The sequence below is a fragment of the Diabrotica virgifera genome, chromosome 5, assembly GCF_917563875.1.
Source record: "Diabrotica virgifera virgifera chromosome 5, PGI_DIABVI_V3a".
In the NCBI taxonomy this organism is placed as follows: Eukaryota; Metazoa; Arthropoda; class Insecta; order Coleoptera; family Chrysomelidae; genus Diabrotica; species Diabrotica virgifera.
The window spans coordinates 65,346,592-65,366,769 of record NC_065447.1 but is presented as its reverse complement, the minus strand read 5'-3'; the positions used below and the strand labels follow the sequence as shown (position 1 = coordinate 65,366,769).

Sequence of the window (20,178 nt, the reverse complement as noted above, 5' to 3'; positions counted from 1 at the left end):
CTGAGATATTTCAAATTAAAAATCATTTTTCAATTTCTCGTTCAATTCTGACAAAAAATCTATCATTCCGTTTTTTTCATACGACGCCACGTTTATATAGAAACTTGGTCGAATACTTTGTAAGCGTTAAGATATTTTATTTTTTTGCATGATAACGAAGCGGCGTTTAAAAAAATAGAAGATACATTTTTTGTTACAAATTGAACGAGGAATTGAAAATTGATTTTTAATTTGAAATAGCTCAGTGCCGTACTATTTTTTCTTTAAAAATTATCAGACCATTACCAATTCGCGCGCCAATTGTATGTCAAAAATGCGCAATAATATCGTCTTAAATCCCACCAAATTTCATTTGCATATCTCAACCGTTTTCAGAGCAATAAATAAATCATCAATTTATAAGAAAAATTTTAATACCCCGTATCTCGAAAACGAAGCATTTGCATACATGTGTTTATAGAGCAGACTGTTATTTTTTCATGTAAAATTATCCCTTAAAGTTTGTCATACTTATCTACTAACATCCTGTATATGTATTTATGATTAGCAAATAATTTTTGGTTATAGGGTAATTAAATAAAAATGACTAATTAGACAAAAACGTTTTTAAATTATCCAAATTTACTAGTATTAACTTACAGTTTAATTATTAGTTAGGCATATAAATAAAAAAGAAAAACAGTTCGAAAGCAAAAAAAACAAGTCAAACAAGAAAAACAGTTCGGAAGTAATAGAGTATTAGCTTGAACGAACCATGTTTTTACTGTTCTTACTGTTAGACTCATTTAGCTTTATCCAGTGCGTAAAAATCTTGGGAATCTTTCCTACACCCTCGTACAGCCACCAGATAGTTTTCCAACCGATATGGAAAGAATTATCCTTACGAGGCCACAATGTTACCGTTGTTACTCCTCATCCACTTAATGACTCAAGTTTAACAAACCTGACAGAAATAGACGTGTCTTTCGTGTACGACATAGTACCAAAGTACGGATGGCCAAAGGAATATTTAAAGTTGCCTTCAACGTTGCATAAACTTGATTACTTTCTTAATGCAGGAAATGACTTCACAATGGAAATCTTTGAATATGGACCAGTACAACGTATCATTGTTCAGCGTGATGCGTTTGATTTGCTGATAGTGCAACTGTCCCACAACATGAATTTGCTGTTGTATGGATTGGCTTTCAATCTTCATATTCCAATTGTTGGTAAGTACCTATTTGTAAATTAACTGAATCCATTTTTATTCTACACACATCAAATTAATCTAGGGAACACCTATAGTAGGGGAGGAAAGTATGCTAAATTTGCAGTTACTCGAGCGTTATGGGGACCTATTGGGTTGTGAAGATTAGTTCCTAAAACCAAAAAAAATTTGGTAAAGTTTTCCATTTAAGTGGGGACTTTCCATTTTATAATTTAATTTTCCATTTACAATTAATAATCCTTTTTACCGATTATAGCGCCATTTATTCATAATTCGACAAAATGTCTCGAATAAAAGTTATTCGATTAAAAAATATTTCGCGAAATATCGCAGGGTTCCTATTTAAACTTTAAAATTTACTCCCCACCCTATCCGTGGGGGGTCGTGTTTTGTATCATACGATAGATTTTTGAAAAATATTGAACACGTATTTTTTAGTTTTTCGATCTGACGTTTATTTCTCGAAATATTCGCTTTTTTCTTTGAAACTTTGTGACTCACCCATTGCCTTACGTCCCGCTTAAACCGTCAGATTTTTTAAATATACACTGTTCTGTATGTACTTAACTTACCTTATCTTAATCCGACGATTTCGAGTTTTTCTAAGGATAGATTTTTTTTCGGGCCCCCCTTAACGAACTCCCCTGTATTAAGATCCAATATATGGTAGGGGTACATTTACAGGGTACAAGGTTTCTCCCCATGTGATAATCTGACGCGCTAGAGTTACTGCAAAAATCCCCGCTTGGGCTCCCTTACCCCTATATTAATAGCTTTAAATCAATGTTATCTACAAATACAAAAATAAATTGTTTTTAATATTTTTTCGTTTTGTCCATTATTTTACCAACTTGGACGGTAATGCTGATAATGATGGCTGTAAAAATTTAACAAAACTTCAATATGCGTTTTTGTCTATAAGATAAAAAGTGGAATTTCTTTATTGGTACTTGATTTTCCATGCCTATGTGTATTTTTATTTAGTAGTGCAACTGCCAATAATGGAGAGATATGATTTAAATCTCGAAACGCAGTGGCGCGTTATCGGGATGCTTCAAGCTGGCAGAAATCAAAGAGACGTTGCTGAGGTTCTCCATGCGAACAGAAATGTCATTAATCTTTGTGTTCAACGTTTCATGAAGCTAGTGAGGTTGCTGAACGTCATACAGGTCGTATAAGGATAACTAACTACATTGAAGACCGTATTATTAGGTTGCACACTTTGCGCGATCGCACTGTAACTGCAACACAATTACAAATGAGGTCAAAACGGCAAACAGGTGTATGTTCTCAAAAAATTTTTGACAGTGTGTAAAAAATGTTTTATTATCAGCTAAGTACTTTCAACACATAACGTGCCATCATCAGAGGACATTTAAGGTAAGATTTTTTTATAAAAAATGGGTGAAAAACTTTCGTCCTCTTATAAAACTTTCATAGAAGAGCAATTGCTAAACAACACAATAAAATACATGGATACTGGGCAAAAGCCACAGATATCGGGTATAACAACCCCTTAAAATGAATGAAATCACATCTAAATTCTTTTACATATTTAAAGACAACATGGCTGAGTCAGATGTAAAGATAACATCAAGTATATTTTTTCTCATACTAAAGACAAAATTAAAAAAACTTCAAAGAGTGGCATTTATAAATTGTCATGTGGTGACTGCCCTGTGACCTACGTGGGTAGAACGATGCGACCTTTGGATACTCGTATCAAAGAACATCTGTCAAAGATCGATAAATCTAGCTTTGGTCATCATTTGCATGCATCGAAACATAGCTTTAGCCCACAAAGAGATAGTAGGATCCTACATAGCATACCTAATAATAACTATACCAAAATGAATCTACTAGAAGATTTAGAAATAAGTAGAGAAATAAAAAGAAATCCTCAAAACTGTGTTAGCCAGAGTCAATTAAATTGTAAATGTGATCCTATTTTTAAGAAATTTCTTTAATAATTTTGGTTTAGTATACAGTATACCCAACAATTTATGAAAGTTTGTGAACATTACTTTTAGGTATTCTTGAGTTTTCTTTCATTGATTACATATTTGTAAACAAGTAAAATATTTGAGATTTGTCTGAATTAATTAATAAGATTGTTAATTTATAAAATAACAGCTTTTGAACTCTGAGATTATCAAATGAGATTTCTCCTAGGTTTGATTTCATCTAACTTCTTCTACACTTGGTCAAACTATAACAGTTTTGTTTTTAGAAGAACTTTGATAACTTATATACACGTTAACATTTCACTTCAATATTAATAATAGTATTTTTTGAAAATTTAACTTTAAAATTTAGTATCTTAACTTAAAATTCATTTAACCTATACATGGCTTTTTAGTCATTTTCAATTTTTAATTAATTTTAATTATTATTTACGAATATAGAGGTCGCATAAGATTGTGGTTCCTTCTTTATCATTTTAATAAATGACAGTCTTCCTCAGCTGTTCACGTGGGATCAAAATGGTTTGACTCAGCCATGTGGTATTTTTAATATATAAAAGAATTTAGATGTGATTTTATTCATTATAAGCGGTTGTTATACCCGATATCTGTGGCTTTTGCCCAGTATCCATGTACTTTATTGTGTCGTTTAGCAATTGCTCTTCTATGAAAGTTTTATGAGAGGACGTAAGTTTTTCACTCATTTTTTATAAAAAAAACTTACCTTAAATGTCCTTTTAGGAAGCTCTGATGATGGCACGGGTTGTAGGGTTGTGTTATAGAGGTAGCACCTTTTATCGGAACGACCACATCAAGCGTCATAGATGGGAGATGGTTCTTGATAACTGGTCCTCATAAGACAACTAACTCTCACTTATGGCTCCACGTGCCACACCCCGGGCAACTGCATTGGTCTGCAGGCTAAACTAAGTGAGGGTAGCCAGATATGGCGATAATTTCACCGAGTGATTGCCGGTATAAGCAATCTCCCACTTACCGACCAACGGCTTCGGGCGGATGAGTTAGTAAGTGGTAGGGCACTCTTTTGTCCTGGGGTTGAGAAATCGGCCTCGAAGGCGGATGAACAAAAAAAACGGTCAACGGCATAAGGATGTAGAAGGCAAGGGGAAACCACTACATTAAAGATCATATACGGATATCCCTAGTACAATTGTCATGGCTGTACAAAAAAGTAACTCTGTTACTGATCATGGATATCGGAGACCAAGATCCGGCAGGGGAGGCAAATCACAGATAGACCACAGGGCCTCTCAGGTCGATATCAAACGAAATCCCTGTGAAATACCCATCAGTAACACATCGTCCAAAAAGAAGACTAAAATCGACAAAAAGTGCATGAAGGTAGGCACGTGGAATGTTAAGTCAATATACCAAGCAGGTAAAGTCCATAATGTCATTCAGGAAATGGAAAGACTTAACATAAAAATATTAGGATTAAGTGAGACCAGATGGCCCAATTCAGGTGACATATTAGTAGGCCAAACAAAGATATACTACTCTGGTAATGACAATGACCCAAATCACTGGAACGGAGTAGCGATATTAGTTGATAAAACCACCCAGAAATTTGTAACTGGCTTCTTACCCATCTCGGATAGAGTTATGATGGTAACACTCAAAACAGCCCAGTCTAGAGTCAATATAATGCAAGTATATGCTCCCACAGCAGATAAATCGGATGAAGAGCTCGAACAGTTTTATAACGAATTACAACAAGCTTTAGAAGTAACCAAGTCTAGAGACGTTACAATAGTAATGGGAGATCTAAATGCAAAAATCGGTAGAGGAAGTCAAGGTGATTTTATTGGAAACTTTGGACTGGGCACTCGTAACGAGAGAGGAGAAAGATTGGCTCAATTCTGCCAAGAGACCGATTTTATTGTCACGAATACTTATTATGATCTGCCGACCAGGAGACTCTATACATGGAAATCACCAGCAGACAACCAACATAACGTCATCAGAAACCAAATTGACTACCTTCTCATCTGCAAACGATACCGAAATTCCATAAAATCAGTAAAATCATACCCTGGAGCTGATGTGAGATCAGATCACAACCCAGTTGTAGGAAGGTTTAGAATTAATCTAAAGAAGCCTGTGGTTAAAACTAAAGTAGAGACGATACAAGTATCTCGTTTGAGAGATCCATCAACAAAAGAGCAAGTCACACTAAAAATTAAAGAAGAGCTCACCAAAATAGAAATTATTCCTACTGAAGATGCGAACAGGAAATGGCACATGTTAAAAGATGCTCTTATCCGCACATGTGAGACAACACTTACACCTAAACTAATTAAGAATAAAAATGAATGGATGACCGAGGAGATTCTAGATCTCATGGAAGCAAGGCGATCTTATAAAACCAAAGACAAAAACATGTATAATATTATACAAACAGAAATAAGGAGAAAGATCAGAGAGGCAAAGGAAAGATGGTATAGTGACAGATGCGCAGAGATTGAACAGTTGGTAGAGAAACATGATAACTTAAACCTTCATAAGAAAATTAGTGAAATAACAGGCACTAATATTAAGAAAAAATCAAACATACTGCTGGATAAAAACGGAAAAATAATTATAGACGTCGGTGAAAGGCTTAAAAGATGGCAGGAATATATTCAAGAGCTATTTAAAGACGAACGGACTGAAATAGTACTAGAGCAGGAAAAGTTCGACAACGGCCCAGACATAACAGAAGATGAGGTACTAGAGGCGATAAAGCGAACAAAGAACAACAAGGCAACAGGTCCTGACCAAATACCTGTAGACATAATACGGTTAATAGAGGACCAGCAAATTGGAATATTGGTCGACTTATTTAATACAATATACAGTACAGGAATCATTCCCAGAGATTGGCTGCTGTCAACGTTCATAACACTGCCAAAAAAACCAAATGCAAAAGAATGCCAAGACCACCGGATAATAAGTTTAATGAGTCATACACTCAAAATATTTTTAAAAATTATACACCGGAGAATACATAACAAACTTGAGCAGGACATAAGCGACACGCAATTTGGATTTAGAAATGCAATGGGAACGAGGGAAGCCCTGTTCGCTGTAAATGTACTTGTGCAAAAATGCATGGATGTTAATCATCCAGTATATATGTGTTTCTTGGATTACAACAAAGCCTTCGATAAGGTCAGACATAACCGCCTTATCGAATTACTTGAAAAGAAAAACTTAGATATGAGGGACATCAGGATCATTAGTGCTATCTATTATAATCAGATCGCTGTGGTAAAAGAGAACAACGCCTTTTCAAATGAAATACGTATTGAGAGGGGCGTCAGACAGGGCTGTGTCCTGTCTCCTACTTTGTTCAATTTGTATTCAGAGGAAATAATCCAGGAAGCACTAGAAGACCTAACCACGGGAATAAAAGTAAATGGTCGACCAATCAATAATATACGGTTTGCCGACGACACTATTTTATTAGCCGAATGTCTTGAGGATTTACAACAAATGGTTGACAGAGTGGTAGAAGTCAGCCAAGAAAACGGACTGTCCCTAAACACAAAAAAGACACAATTTATGGTAATCACAAAAGTTCAACAGCGCCAAGAAAGCATAACAATACATGGAGAACAAATTAAAAAGGTTGAAAAATATAAATATTTGGGTACAATAATTAATGAAACTAATAGTACACAGAAGAGATTAAAGCAAGAATAGGACAGGCAAGAAATGCTTTCAACAAACTAAAAAAAGTACTCTGTAGCAGGGACATTACAATTTCTTTAAAGATAAGACTTCTGAGATGCTACGTGTTCTCCGTATTATTCTATGGGTTGGAGGCTTGGACATTAAAGAAGGATGTTTCGGACAGATTAGAAGCCTTCGAGTTATGGGCCTACAGAAGAATATTAAGAATAAGTTGGGTGGATAGAGTCACGAATATCGAGGTGTTGAGAAGAATGGGAAAAGATAAAGAGGTTTTAAATACAATTAAAGTCAGAAAACTGCAATATCTAGGACATGTTATGAGGGGCGAGCGTTATAACTTGTTACAATTGATAATGCAAGGAAGAATACAGGGTAGAAGGAGTCGCGGAAGAAGACGCATCTCCTGGTTAAACAATTTGAGAGCTTGGTTTAATTGCACTTCTGCTGATCTCTTTAGAGCAGCGGTATCGAAAGTGCGAATTGCCGTGATGGTTGCCAACCTTCTTAGAGGAGATGGCACATGACGAAGAAGAAGAAGATGATGGCACGTTATGTGTTGAGAGTACTTAGCTGATAATAAAACATTTTTTACACACTATCAAAAATTTTTTGAGAACATACACCTGTTTGCCGTTTTGACCTACTTAGAAGTGTGTACAAGTCTTACAGTCTTTTCCAATTAATTACAAATGAGACTGCAAGAGACACATCAAGTGTTCGTAAGTGGCCAAACTGTTAGAAATAGACTGCATTAATTAGGGTTAAATGCTCAAAGACCTGTAAGAGTGCTTCTGTTATTCAGGGGAAATCGCGCTTATCGACTTCAGTGGGCATAAGAACACGAAAATTGTATTAAACGTGAATGGGCCTCTACTTTGTTCACAGATGAGTCCCGATTTAGATTTGCACTAGATACAAGACGGACATGAATTTGAAGACGATCTGGCAATGCTGAACGATTGGCCACCGTGCAGCATCTTCATAGATAGCAAGGCTGCAGTATAATGATATGGGGTAGCATCACTCATGATGGAAAAACCAATCTCGTTTATCTAGAACGGTCTCTAAATGCAACAGAATACAGCGATGTTATTCTCGGACTATTGTGTACCCTTTGCACAACAAGCTGGCTTCCAATTTCAATTAATGCATGACAAAGGGCGTCCGCATACTGCCAGGATCGTGCGGATATTCCTCGAAGATAACGAAATTCAGGTTTTACCATGGCCTACAGAATCGCCAGATTTAAACCCAAATGAGCATGTATGGTACATACTGGGAGGACGCATTTTCCAACAAAATATTGCGTTAAATACAAGACAGCAACTGTTCAATGGCCTTTCAATGGAGTGGAACAGAATACTGCATCAAGACATTGACTATCTGATAATGAGTTTGCCTAACAGATATACATAGGACAATAATCAACAACGTAGGTTTATTTTTGACAAAGATACATACAGTGATGAGTACTCTAATAAGCGGCAGAATAACGTAAAACACGGAAACCATATTTAAGTTGTGAGATAAATAGAGATGAACCTAGTAAAGGTGGGAAATTTAGCGACAGAAACATATAAAATTACATTATATTGATTGATTCCCACCTTTAGACGCATCTGACGAGTTTGGCAATTAACACTGTCAGTGACAGTTTTAGTTGAAATACTCATCTGATGCGTCTAAAGGTGGGAAACAAGCAATATTATGTTAATCTATACGTTTCTATCTCTAAATTTCCCACCTCTACCAGTTGCATCTCTTTTTTTCTAAAAACTTAATATGTTTTCCATCTTTCGCGTTATTTTGTCGGTTATTAGCGCTCTCATCACTGTATATTAATAGCGCGTTCTGAGGCTCAAGATCGGCTCACAGCGAAAAACTTCGCGCGCGCGCACCTCTCGATACAAATTATAATTTATTATTAATATGTCCCTGTAAGTTGTATCCATATGGAAAACTTTTTTGTTATTAATTTTACGAAAAAAAGTTATTCTTTATAGAAAGTTCTGCATGCTCCAACACCCAAGATTCAACCATCAGATATCAAATTTTATGAATTTTATACGAGGCATGTCAAAAAGTTTGAATTTCACTCAAAAGTAAAGTAGCTCTATTTTTCACAATATTGAAAATTGCTATTGTGAAAAGTTGTTTGGAATTAAAAACTATATTCTAATATGCAATTACATCCTAATTGGAAAAAAAAATGTTTTGAAAAATTATGGATAACTATTATAACATTATTTTCAGTTATTTCAATTCTGATAACTCTTTTATTATTAATTTTACGAAAAAAAGGGATTCTTAATAAAAAGTTCTGGATGGTCTAAAACCTAAAATACAACCATCTTATTTTTATCAATTTATACGAGGTATGTCAAAAAAGATAAAATTACATCAAAAGTAAAGTACCTTTAGAGTTCAGAATATTTCAACTACAAGGATGTAACTACATACTGCAACATAGTTTTTAATTCTAAATAACTTTTCATAATAACAATTTTCGATATTGTGAAAAATAAACGTATTTTACTCTTGAGGGAAGTTCATATTTTTTGACATACCTCGTATAAAATTGATAAAATTTGACTTAAGATGGTTGTATTTTAGGTTTTAGACCATTCAAAACTTTTTAATAAGAATCACTTTTTTTAGTAAAATTAATAATAAAAGATTTATCTGAGTTGAAATAACTGAAAATAATGTTACGTTATCTACAATATTAAAAAAAATCAATCAGAAGGATTTAATTGCATACTAGAATATAGTTTTTAATTCCAAACAACTTTTCATAATAGCAATTTTCAATATTGTAAAAAATAAAGCTACTTTACTCTTGAGTGAAATTCAAACTTTTTGACATACCTCGTATAATATTCAAAAATTTTGATATTTGATGGTTAATTCTTAGGTTTTGGACCATGCAGAGCTTTTTACGAAGAATAACTTTTTTTCGTAAAATTAATAATAAAAAAGTTTTCCATATGGATACAACTTACAGGGACATACTGTATTTATACGTCAGCTTCATTTTTCAATTTTGAAGATACTAATTAGTACATTCTTTCACGGTTTTTGCTCTAAATTTTAAAGAACCGCTTGGATTGACATGAAATTTGGCATACGCATAGCTTACATGTCAAAGAAAAAAAGTGATATTGTGCCGATGTGTGCTTTTACCTTGGGGGTGACTTTCACCCCCTCTTGGGGGTGAAAAAATATAAGTCCAAAATAAGTCCGGAAATGGATAAACTGACTAATTTTAAGTAACTTTTGTTCTATAGAGCTTTTTCGCCAAGTCAGCACTTTTCGAGTTATTTGCGAGTGAATATGTTTATTTTTCAAAAAAAAACTATTTGGACGGTTTTTCGCAAATAACTCAAAAAGTAAGTATTTTGTCGAAAAAACCGTTCTTAGCAAAAATATGGCTTGTAAAAAAGTAAAAAAAAAATGGTGTACGGGTTAGGTCTCTGGACCTCGTAAAACCAGAGTTATAACCAATGAAAAATATATTCATATTCACCAAATTTCAAATAGAATATTTCGAAGTGAAATATCCAAAAGATTAAGCACTTTTTGGGGAAAATCCGTTATAACTTTTTTAAAGTGTTTAAAAAAATCTTTATTTCTGTTTTTATAAAAAGTTGTTATCATTAAATTTAAGCAAGTTGCGCACAAAATAAAGTTGGTCCCTTTTGTTTTGGCAAAAAAAATCGGGAAGACCACCCCCTAATTAGCAACTTAGATGAAATAAATCGTTACCACTCCAAAAATTATTTTACTTATGTTGTGTTTGTAATATGATCTGTAAGTTTCATCGATTCAAAGTGCTTATTTTTGAAAAAATTTGGTTTTAAAGTGAAATTTTTTAAAATTTTCATTTTGAAAAATATGATTTTTTTCAAAATAACTTAAAAAATGTTAGAGGTACCAAAAATCTCGAAAAACAAAAAAGTCAGTATTGCTTTTCTGAATATTACGAATTTTTTGTTTTTCTGTTAGACAAAAATTGATTAAGATTTGGTGTTTCTAAATTTGCATACATTCGTGATCAGTGACTCGTTCAACCCCTTTTAACTACAGCCCTTTTAAAAATAAGAACTTTGAACCGATGAAACTTACAGATCATATAAACAATACATACACGAGTCAAGAAACTTGTGAAGTTGTAACGATTAAGTTCATTGGAGATACTAATTTTGGGGGTGATTTTCCCGATTTTTTTACCAAAAAAGGACTAACTTTATTTTGAGCGTAACTTGTTTACTTTTGATGCTAAAAATTTTTTTTATAAAACAAAAATGAAGCTTTTTTAAACACTTTAAATAAGTTGTAATAAGTTTTCCCCGACATGTGCTTCATTTTTGGTTATTTCAGGTTAAAATATTTCATTTGGAATTTTACGAATATGAACCTATTTTTAATTAGCTATAACTCTGCTTCTGCTAGGTATACAAACATGATATATACACCATTTTTTAAATTTTTTACAGGCTATATTTTTGCTAAGATCGGTTTTTCGACAAATTACTTACTATTTGAGTTATTTGCAAAATACCGTCTAAAAGCGTTGTTATTTTGTTGAAAAAATGAACATATTCACTGGCAAATAACTCGAAAAATATTGATTTAGTGAAAAAACTCTATAGAACAAAAGTTACTAAGAATTAGTCAGTTTATTCATTTCCGGACTTACTTTGGACGAATCTTTTTTCACCCCCAATAGGGAGTGAAAACCACCCCCGGGGCAAAAGCACATATCGGCACAATATCACTTTTTTTCTTTGACTTGTTAGCTATGCCAAATTTCATGTCAATCCAAGCGGTTCTTTAAAATTTAGAGGTTTTGCAATATTTTACCGTTAAAGAACGGACTAAATACAATTTTATCATATAATTCCTATAACTAAACCATCAAAAATACCTCGTACCATCTTTCATTCTATTTACTTTTTCTTCGATTTTTGCACTAAATGGGAAAAAAACATGAAAAAATAAGATTTCAGAAATATAACTTAAAAAAAGAAGTTGTTCTTATTTATTGATACTATTTTTACAAACATTTTCTTTTATCCATCTGCATCAAGATATTTTACAGGAAATCTCACCTTTTTTAATCTAGATAAGTTTTTAGAGCAATTTTTACTGTTACATGATGGTAATGAGTCTGTTCTTGGGCCTTGGGCAGAATTAAAACTTTCTGGGCCTCAGAGTCTCATTATCTATATGATATCTATATAAAAGTGGATCCAGTTCTTTTGCGGCGAAATCTTGAGTTTGTGAACTTTGTTTTGTTATGGATAGATTCTTTTATATATATGGCATTCGTTAAATTTTTATTTAGAATTTTAAGGTGTGAATCGTTGTCTGTTATTTCAGTACGTTCTGTCAGTTTTTGTTCGTATTCGATTTTTCTCTGTTTTAGTTCGTATATTTATCTTTTATTGTTCTTTGCTTGAAGTTTGGAAGTTTTCTTCTTTCTGTTTTGGTGTTAATTCTTATTCGTGTTCTTAGCATTATATAATCGCCATACATATACCTGTTTTTATCGTGTTTAACACTACTGTTAAACATTTAACACTACAATTAAAATATATTATTTTTCCATTTTACAAATTAATAATCATAATCAAACTAGCTAATTACTGCTAAAATAAATATAATTAAAATATATAATTACTTGATGAATGAATTCTGAGTAGGAACATGAATAATTAGAGCTTGGGGCTTTATTAGGTATTGTGATACAGAAGTACCTAAATAGTTTTTACTTAAGGGGATAGGCGAAAAATTGTGGTTCCAATGCTATTTAAACACATTTTTTTTCGGATCATGAAAAAACTATTAAATATTTTTGAAAAATCTAAACGCAGAATGAAAGATTACGTTATTACCGAGGGCCGAAAGTTCCTTAGAATAAACAAAAAGTTTTTTAATGAGATAATAAATTAAAAATTATACTAAATTTTCTCTTTTTTTCACTCCTATAACTTATTAAAATAAACATTTTAGAAGTTTTCAGGGACTTTCGGCCCTCAGTAATAATGTAATATTTCATTCTCCGTTTAAAGTTTTCAAAAATACTTAGTTTTCTCGGGATTCGAAAAAAATTAATGCATTTAAGTAAAAAGCATTGGCCCGAAATTTTGCGCCTGCGTTAACATTCGTGCTTTCCATTAACTGCCACAGTTTTGAAAAAAATGGCACTTTGCCCCTTTTTGGTTTCAACTCTTCAGTTATTTAGTCAACGTCTCATGAAAAGTGATCAATTTTAATATTCGTTCATTCATCATGGCATCTACACTCCTAACGGAGTGATTGCCGCCCTCTTTGGGCTCTTCCAATTCATTTCTAGCGGGAGTTATAGTACAACGACCGCTACCATCCAGTATATTCTACCACGTGGAATCAACACGAGGCTACGCCGCGTCGCAGCGTTGAACATTCTGGACCTAACTGCGACGTATTGGACAGCAAGATCAGCAATTATAAAATTATAAAACACCATGTAAAAATCAATATTTTTCAGTCTGATTAAAATCTCTAACTAAAAGTCTAATTTAAATGTTAAAGTAAAGTCTGTTTTTAAATTATTGAGTTGTATCTAAAATCTTTGTTTGTCGAAATAAAAGTTTTAATTGTGAAGTTCAGTTTTTTAAAAAAGTGTTTTTCCAAAGAACATTCATAATTGGCGCAGTCAGTAGGATAGTGGAAGAGTCTTTACAGATCCTCGTCACTTTTAAGTGTTTGTCCACTGTTCCAAGAACCAGCCCCAGGGAAACCGTTGCAGAGTTCACCCGAGGGAATTAGCAGTTAGAAATAGAAGTTAGGAGCCTTCAGGAGCAAAGGAATGCACATCGGCATCGTCTTTATCCTGTAAGCGATTTTTATTATTACTTAGAATTAAGAAGATTAATTTTTTTAAGAGAGATATTATTAAATCAGACTCCCCTGAGTCCTTAGATTGAATCAGAGCTAGATTAAGAAGATGAAAACAAAGATTTGAATAGATTACTAGAAAGATTAAAATAATTTAGAAATATCTCCTCTAAGTCCTTAGATTGACTTTAGAGCCAGATTTAGAAACTTATTTAAAGAAAAATTTGAATAGCTTAATAAATACTACATATTAATAAACATTAGAGATTAATAGATAGGCAATAAGCAATTTAAGATTGATATATTTGAAATTTACTATACATACTGATTTGACTATTTACTATATATATATATATATATATATATATATATATATATATATATATATATATATATATATTGAAAAATTTTAAAATATGGCAGTTCCACAATTTGACGTAAAAAATTTATGCATTCTTCCAAATTTTGATGGAAATCCAAATGAATTACATGAATTTATAAAAGTTTCTACAATTCTTCTAAACCATTATTACGATAGACTAAATGCAGCTAATATCCAAAATAAATTTTTGCTTCATGGTATTATAAGTAAATTAACCGGAAGAGCCAAAGAAGTTATATCTGTATATGGATGCGAAACTTTTGACGAAATAAAAAATGCATTAATTCAAAATTTTGGAGACCAGAGAGACGAAAATTCGCTTACAAGGGACCTAGTAAATTTAAGACAAGGAGCAACAGAATCTATCATGCATTTTTACGAAAAAATAATGGGACTTTTAAGCTGTATCAACAATTACTTAGAATTACATACTGTAAATGCCGACATTAAAAGAAGCAAACAAGAATTTTTCCGTCAACAAGCTCTCACAACATTTTTAGCAGGCATACGAGAACCAATGGGCTCTGTTATCAGAGCAATGAGACCAGGAAGTTTAGCCATAGCGATACAATACGTACAGGAAGAAAATAATGTTCGATACCTTCAAAAAAATCAAATAAGTCAACCTTCAACATCTGGAAAAAGCGAAAATTATCAAGAACGCCGACCTCAGAGACAGCAGATGCCTGTACCTAACCAGAAGCCATGGTATCAACAGCCAAATTTTGCACCTCAGCAATGGCAGCAACCAATGAGACAATTCTATCCACCAAATCAGTTCCAACAACCACATCGGCAACAAAACTTCAACCAATTTAGACAAAATTCAAACCCTCCAGCATTCAGGACCCAGAACCAGTCAAATGTATGGGCACCCAAACCCGGACAGTCAAAGCAGCCTAGACCAACACCTATGAGTGGAATATCAGAAACCACAACCGGAGGCCGTCAAAAATTTGCACCAAATTACCGAGTACAGCCAAAATTCACCGTAGAAGAACTTTACAATGTACAATGCCACGGATATGAGCAAGAAGAGACTGCCAACTACAATGATTACTACGAACCCGAATACGACAATTTTCTACAAGATACATACGAAAATCAACCAATCGAATACAAAGAAAACGTAAATTTTCGAGATGACCCACCAGAAGCAATCGAAACGTAATTGAACTTCATTCATTTCCCGACAAGAAGGAGCTACCCTACATCGAAATTTCTAAGCCTTCTTTACGGCTTTTAATCGATACAGGATCCAAAAAGTCATTTCTTAATCCAGAAATAGCTTCTTCATATTTTCCAAATTATATAAAACACGAACCCTTCGTCGTCACATCAATTTTTCAAAATTATTCCCAAAAATATTGTTCTGAAATTCCTTCATTTTCAGAATTTAATTCTGAGAGCAAAATGAAATTTTATCTCTTCAAGTTTCACAAAACTTTCGATGGTCTTATTGGCCTCGACAATCTAAAACTCTTCGAAGCCCAATTAAACTTTCCTAAATCACTTCTAGTTACAAAAGATTCTACAATCCCCATCAAATATTATGAAACAAGCAAAACACAATTTTATTCCATCCTTTTGGAACCAAATTCAATTAGCCAAGTCAAAATTCCAGTCAACGAAGAAAAAGGAACAATAATTATTCCAACTCAAAAAGTACAAGGCGTCGTAGTACGAGAAGCCCTTACTAACGCCGAGAACCACCTCGCCTGGACCGAAATTGCCAACTTCACGTCAGACCCCATTCACCTTTCCCTTATGGAACCACTCGAAAGCAAGAAAATAGACGTTAAAGCTTTCCATATATATTCCATGGAAACAACTGCCGGACCAGACTACAGACAAGATATCGACGATTTAATTAAAACCGAACATCTTAACGAAGAAGAAGAGGAACAAGTTCGCCACCTATGCCGAAAATTCTCTGATATATTTCATCAACCAGACACTCCTCTCAGCTTTACTAACGAAGTCAAACATCACATCAGAACCAAGGATGAAGAGCCTGTATATACGAAATCATACCGGTATCCGTATGTGCACAAAGAAGAAGTAAAGAAACAAATCTCTTCAATGTTAGAGCAAGGGATCATTCGACCAAGCCAATCGCCATGGTCCTCGCCCATTTGGATTGTGGCAAAGAAACCAGATTCATCCGGTAAAATAAAGTGGAGGATAGTGGTAGATTATAGAAAGGTCAACGAGAAGACAATTGACGACCGATACAGAATTCCTCACATTAGCGATATTTTGGACAAATTGGGAAGATGTCAATATTTTACGACCCTCGACTTAGCGAGCGGATTTCATCAAATCGAGATGGCTGAAGAAGACATTCCCAAAACAGCATTTAATGTGGAAAATGGACACTATGAATATTTAAGAATGCCATTTGGACTTAAGAACGCTTCGTCCACGTTCCAACGTATGATGGACAACGTATTGAAGGGACTTCAAGGAGAAATATGTCTCGTCTATATGGATGACGTAATAGTATACTCAACATCACTACAGGAACACATAGTAAATCTCACAAAAGTATTCCAACGATTAAGAGAAGCCCGACTAAAAATCCAAGTTGACAAATGCGAATTTTTAAAAAAGCAAGTTCATTTTCTGGGACCCGTAGTCACACAAGAAGGAATAAAACCGAATCCAGGGAAAATTGAAGCAATAGAAAAATATCCAATACCGAAAACAGCAAAAGAAATTAGAGGATTTCTTGGACTCTTGGGATATTACAGAAAGTTTATTCGAGACTTCGCAAAAATCACAAAACCTCAAACAAGATGCTTGAAAAAGGACGCAAAGATCGAACATACACCCGAATTCGTAGAATGCTTTGAAACATGCAGGAAATTATTAATGAATGAGCCTTTATTGCAATATCCAGATTTTTCCAAACCGTTTAACCTCACAACAGATGCCAGCAATTTTGCTATCGGAGCAGTACTTTCCCAAGGACCAGTTGGCAGTGATAAACCAATTGCCTTCGCTTCCAGGACACTAAATGAAACTGATACCAAATACTCAACAATAGAAAAGGAAATGCTAGCAATGGTGTGGGCAACTAAGTAAATTTAAAATACTTTCAGACCACCGTCCCTTGCAATATCTATTTTCCCTAAAGGAACCCAACTCCAACCTAGTACGTTGGAGATTAAAATTAGAAGAATTTGACTACGAGGTAATTTACAAAAAAGGAAAAGCTAATACCAATGCGGACGCACTGTCTCGAATCGAAATTCACACAAAGGAAACTAAGGACATCGATTCACAAATTAAGGAAGTCTTTGACGACTTAGTAGACATGGAAGACGATGGATGGTCAACGACTAATAATCCAGATGCAGATCGAATAATCGACGCGATTGTAGAAGAAAAAGCAACAGAATTAATCCCAAAAAACATCCCAGAAGACACTGTTGAAAACGAAGATGAAAGCATCCCAGAAGACAATGTTGAAAACGAAGATCAAAACATGGATGAAGACGGAAATGAAACAATACATACAGCAGTAGAAAACCTAATTCTTGGTATACCTATTTCGGAAAAACCACTTAACTTCTACAATAATCAAATTATAGTCAAAATCGTCAACTACAATCCACGACCTCCAGCAGTTATACAAACCTTTCCGAATAAAAGACGTTATCATATCCAGCTATCGAAAGATCAATTAAAAGCTGATACCATAAAGATTTTTAAGGAACACCTCAACCCGAAAAAGAAGTATGCAATTTTATTTGAAGCAGAAGAAGAAATTTTTGCAGAAATTTGCGAAATTATCAGAAAAACTTTCAAAAACAACGCATATGACTTAGTAAAATGTAATCTTTTATTGGAAGATGTTAATCTAGAAGAACAACAAAAAGAAATTATAAAAAACTCTCATGAAGGTAAAACGAACCATAGAGGAAATAGCTGAAACAGAAAGCCAAATAAGAAGAAAATATTACTGATGTAAAGACTGAAAAAGTTTTGTACACACTTATGACAACAGGTAAAAGGGGGGAGAAGTGTACTTTTGAAGTGTGTAAAATTAATAATTCTTAGCTGAGCGCTTTCGGCTTATAAAGCCATCTTCGGAGCTATGCTACAATAAAAGATCTCTAATGAATAATTGATCTTAGAATTCAAAGTTTAACTTACGTCAAAAAGGTCAAAATACCACTATGAAGAGAGATGGGTTCCATTTATGATATGAAATACTTCTGTTTCTTATGTAGTTTTTTATTGGTTGGAAAAAACCTTGTCTGTCTGTTTAAAAAATTGTTCAATTTGCTGCTGGTTGTTTTTGTATCCAGAAAAGTTAAACATCAAGAACGAGCACAAAGGACTTTCACACGAAAATTACATTATATATAAAACGAATATTTGATCATGGTAAGGTCAAAAAGACCTTACCATTTGAATACTGCGGTGTCAGATAGCAGAATGGTCGCCTCGCATGGAGCATTTTTAATGACAGTCGATGTAGACAGGGTGTGCTCGTTAAGGTGTCTTCACATTTTCTCATACAAAGTGACAGTTGACAGTTTTTAAAAAAACCAGATTTATGTAACTACAGACTTTGTTGAAAAGTTGTTCAATCCAATTGCTAAAAATGTCATATGTCAACTGTCACTTTGTATGAGAAAATGTGAAGACACCTTAACGAGCACACCCTGTCTACATCGACTGTCATTAAAAATGCTCCATGCGAGGCGACCATTCTGCTATCTGACACCGCAGTATTCAAATGGTAAGGTCTTTTTGACCTTACCATGATCAAATATTCGTTTTATATATAATGTAATTTTCGTGTGAAAGTCCTTTGTGCTCGTTCTTGATGTTTAACTTTTCTGGATACAAAAACAACCAGCAGCAAATTGAACAATTTTTTAAACAGACAGACAAGGTTTTTTCCAACCAATAAAAAACTACATAAGAAACAGAAGTATTTCATATCATAAATGGAACCCATCTCTCTTCATAGTGGTATTTTGACCTTTTTGACGTAAGTTAAACTTTGAATTCTAAGATCAATTATTCATTAGAGATCTTTTATTGTAGCATAGCTCCGAAGATGGCTTTATAAGCCGAAAGCGCTCAGCTAAGAATTATTAATTTTACACACTTCAAAAGTACACTTCTCCCCCTTTTACCTGTTAAAATATTACTGGCCTAATATGAAGAAAGACATAGAAGATATCATAAACTTCTGCGATATATGTCAAGAAAATAAATATGACAGACTTCCTCCCAAACCAAAATTTATGGCTACACCAGCTCCCACTAAACCACTGGAAATAGTTCACATCGATTTATTCCAGGCTGATGGACAGAAGTTTCTAACCATAATAGACGCATTTTCGAAGTATGGACAAGCCTATCCAATAAATGGAGGAAACGCAATCAATGTACTCAACACCCTACTAATTTTTATAACCCATCATGGACTCCCAACAATGATAGTAGCCGATAATGGTACAGAATTCAAAAATGAAGTAATGCAAGAATTTGTAGACTCTCATAAAATCTCAATCCACTATACGACACCAGAGAATCCGCAATCCAACGGGATGAATGAGAGATTTCATTCTACATTAATCGAACATCTTCGAATCCTAAGGAACACCAAGGTAAAGCTCCCGATAAAAGAACAAATGCTATACTATACGCTATAATTGGGTACAATAATTCCATACATTCCGCAACGAAGTTACGACCCATTGACATATTAAACGGCCATATCGACGCAAAAGATCCCTTTGACGTTGACATACAGAAAGTAATACTGAATAATTATATTCAAAATCATAGAGAGATAACAAAGGAATTATACAAGGAAGTAAATCAGCATATACAAGAAAATAAAAATAAAGTCATCGAAAATAGAAACAAATCGAGACAAGACCCTATTACGTATAAACCAAGTACAAAAATTTATACCCGAAAAACAGTCACTAGGAATAAATTACTTCCACGATATTCTGCAAAACTTATAAAGAAAAATAACGAAGTTACTGTAAAAACATCAAAAGCTACAGTAC

General features: G+C 33.8%; 1 protein-coding gene across 1 annotated transcript in view; it reads left to right on the top strand.

Moving 5' to 3' along the window:
* The first annotated feature begins 754 nt into the window (after nt 1-754).
* The window catches only part of LOC114325170 (UDP-glycosyltransferase UGT5-like), a 34,461-nt gene continuing 15,037 nt past the window's right edge, over nt 755-20,178 (top strand). Inside the window, exon 1 of the mRNA XM_050650097.1 lies at nt 755-1,211. Within this exon, the coding sequence (XP_050506054.1) occupies nt 755-1,211 (457 nt within the window). The remainder of the gene's footprint in view (nt 1,212-20,178) is intronic.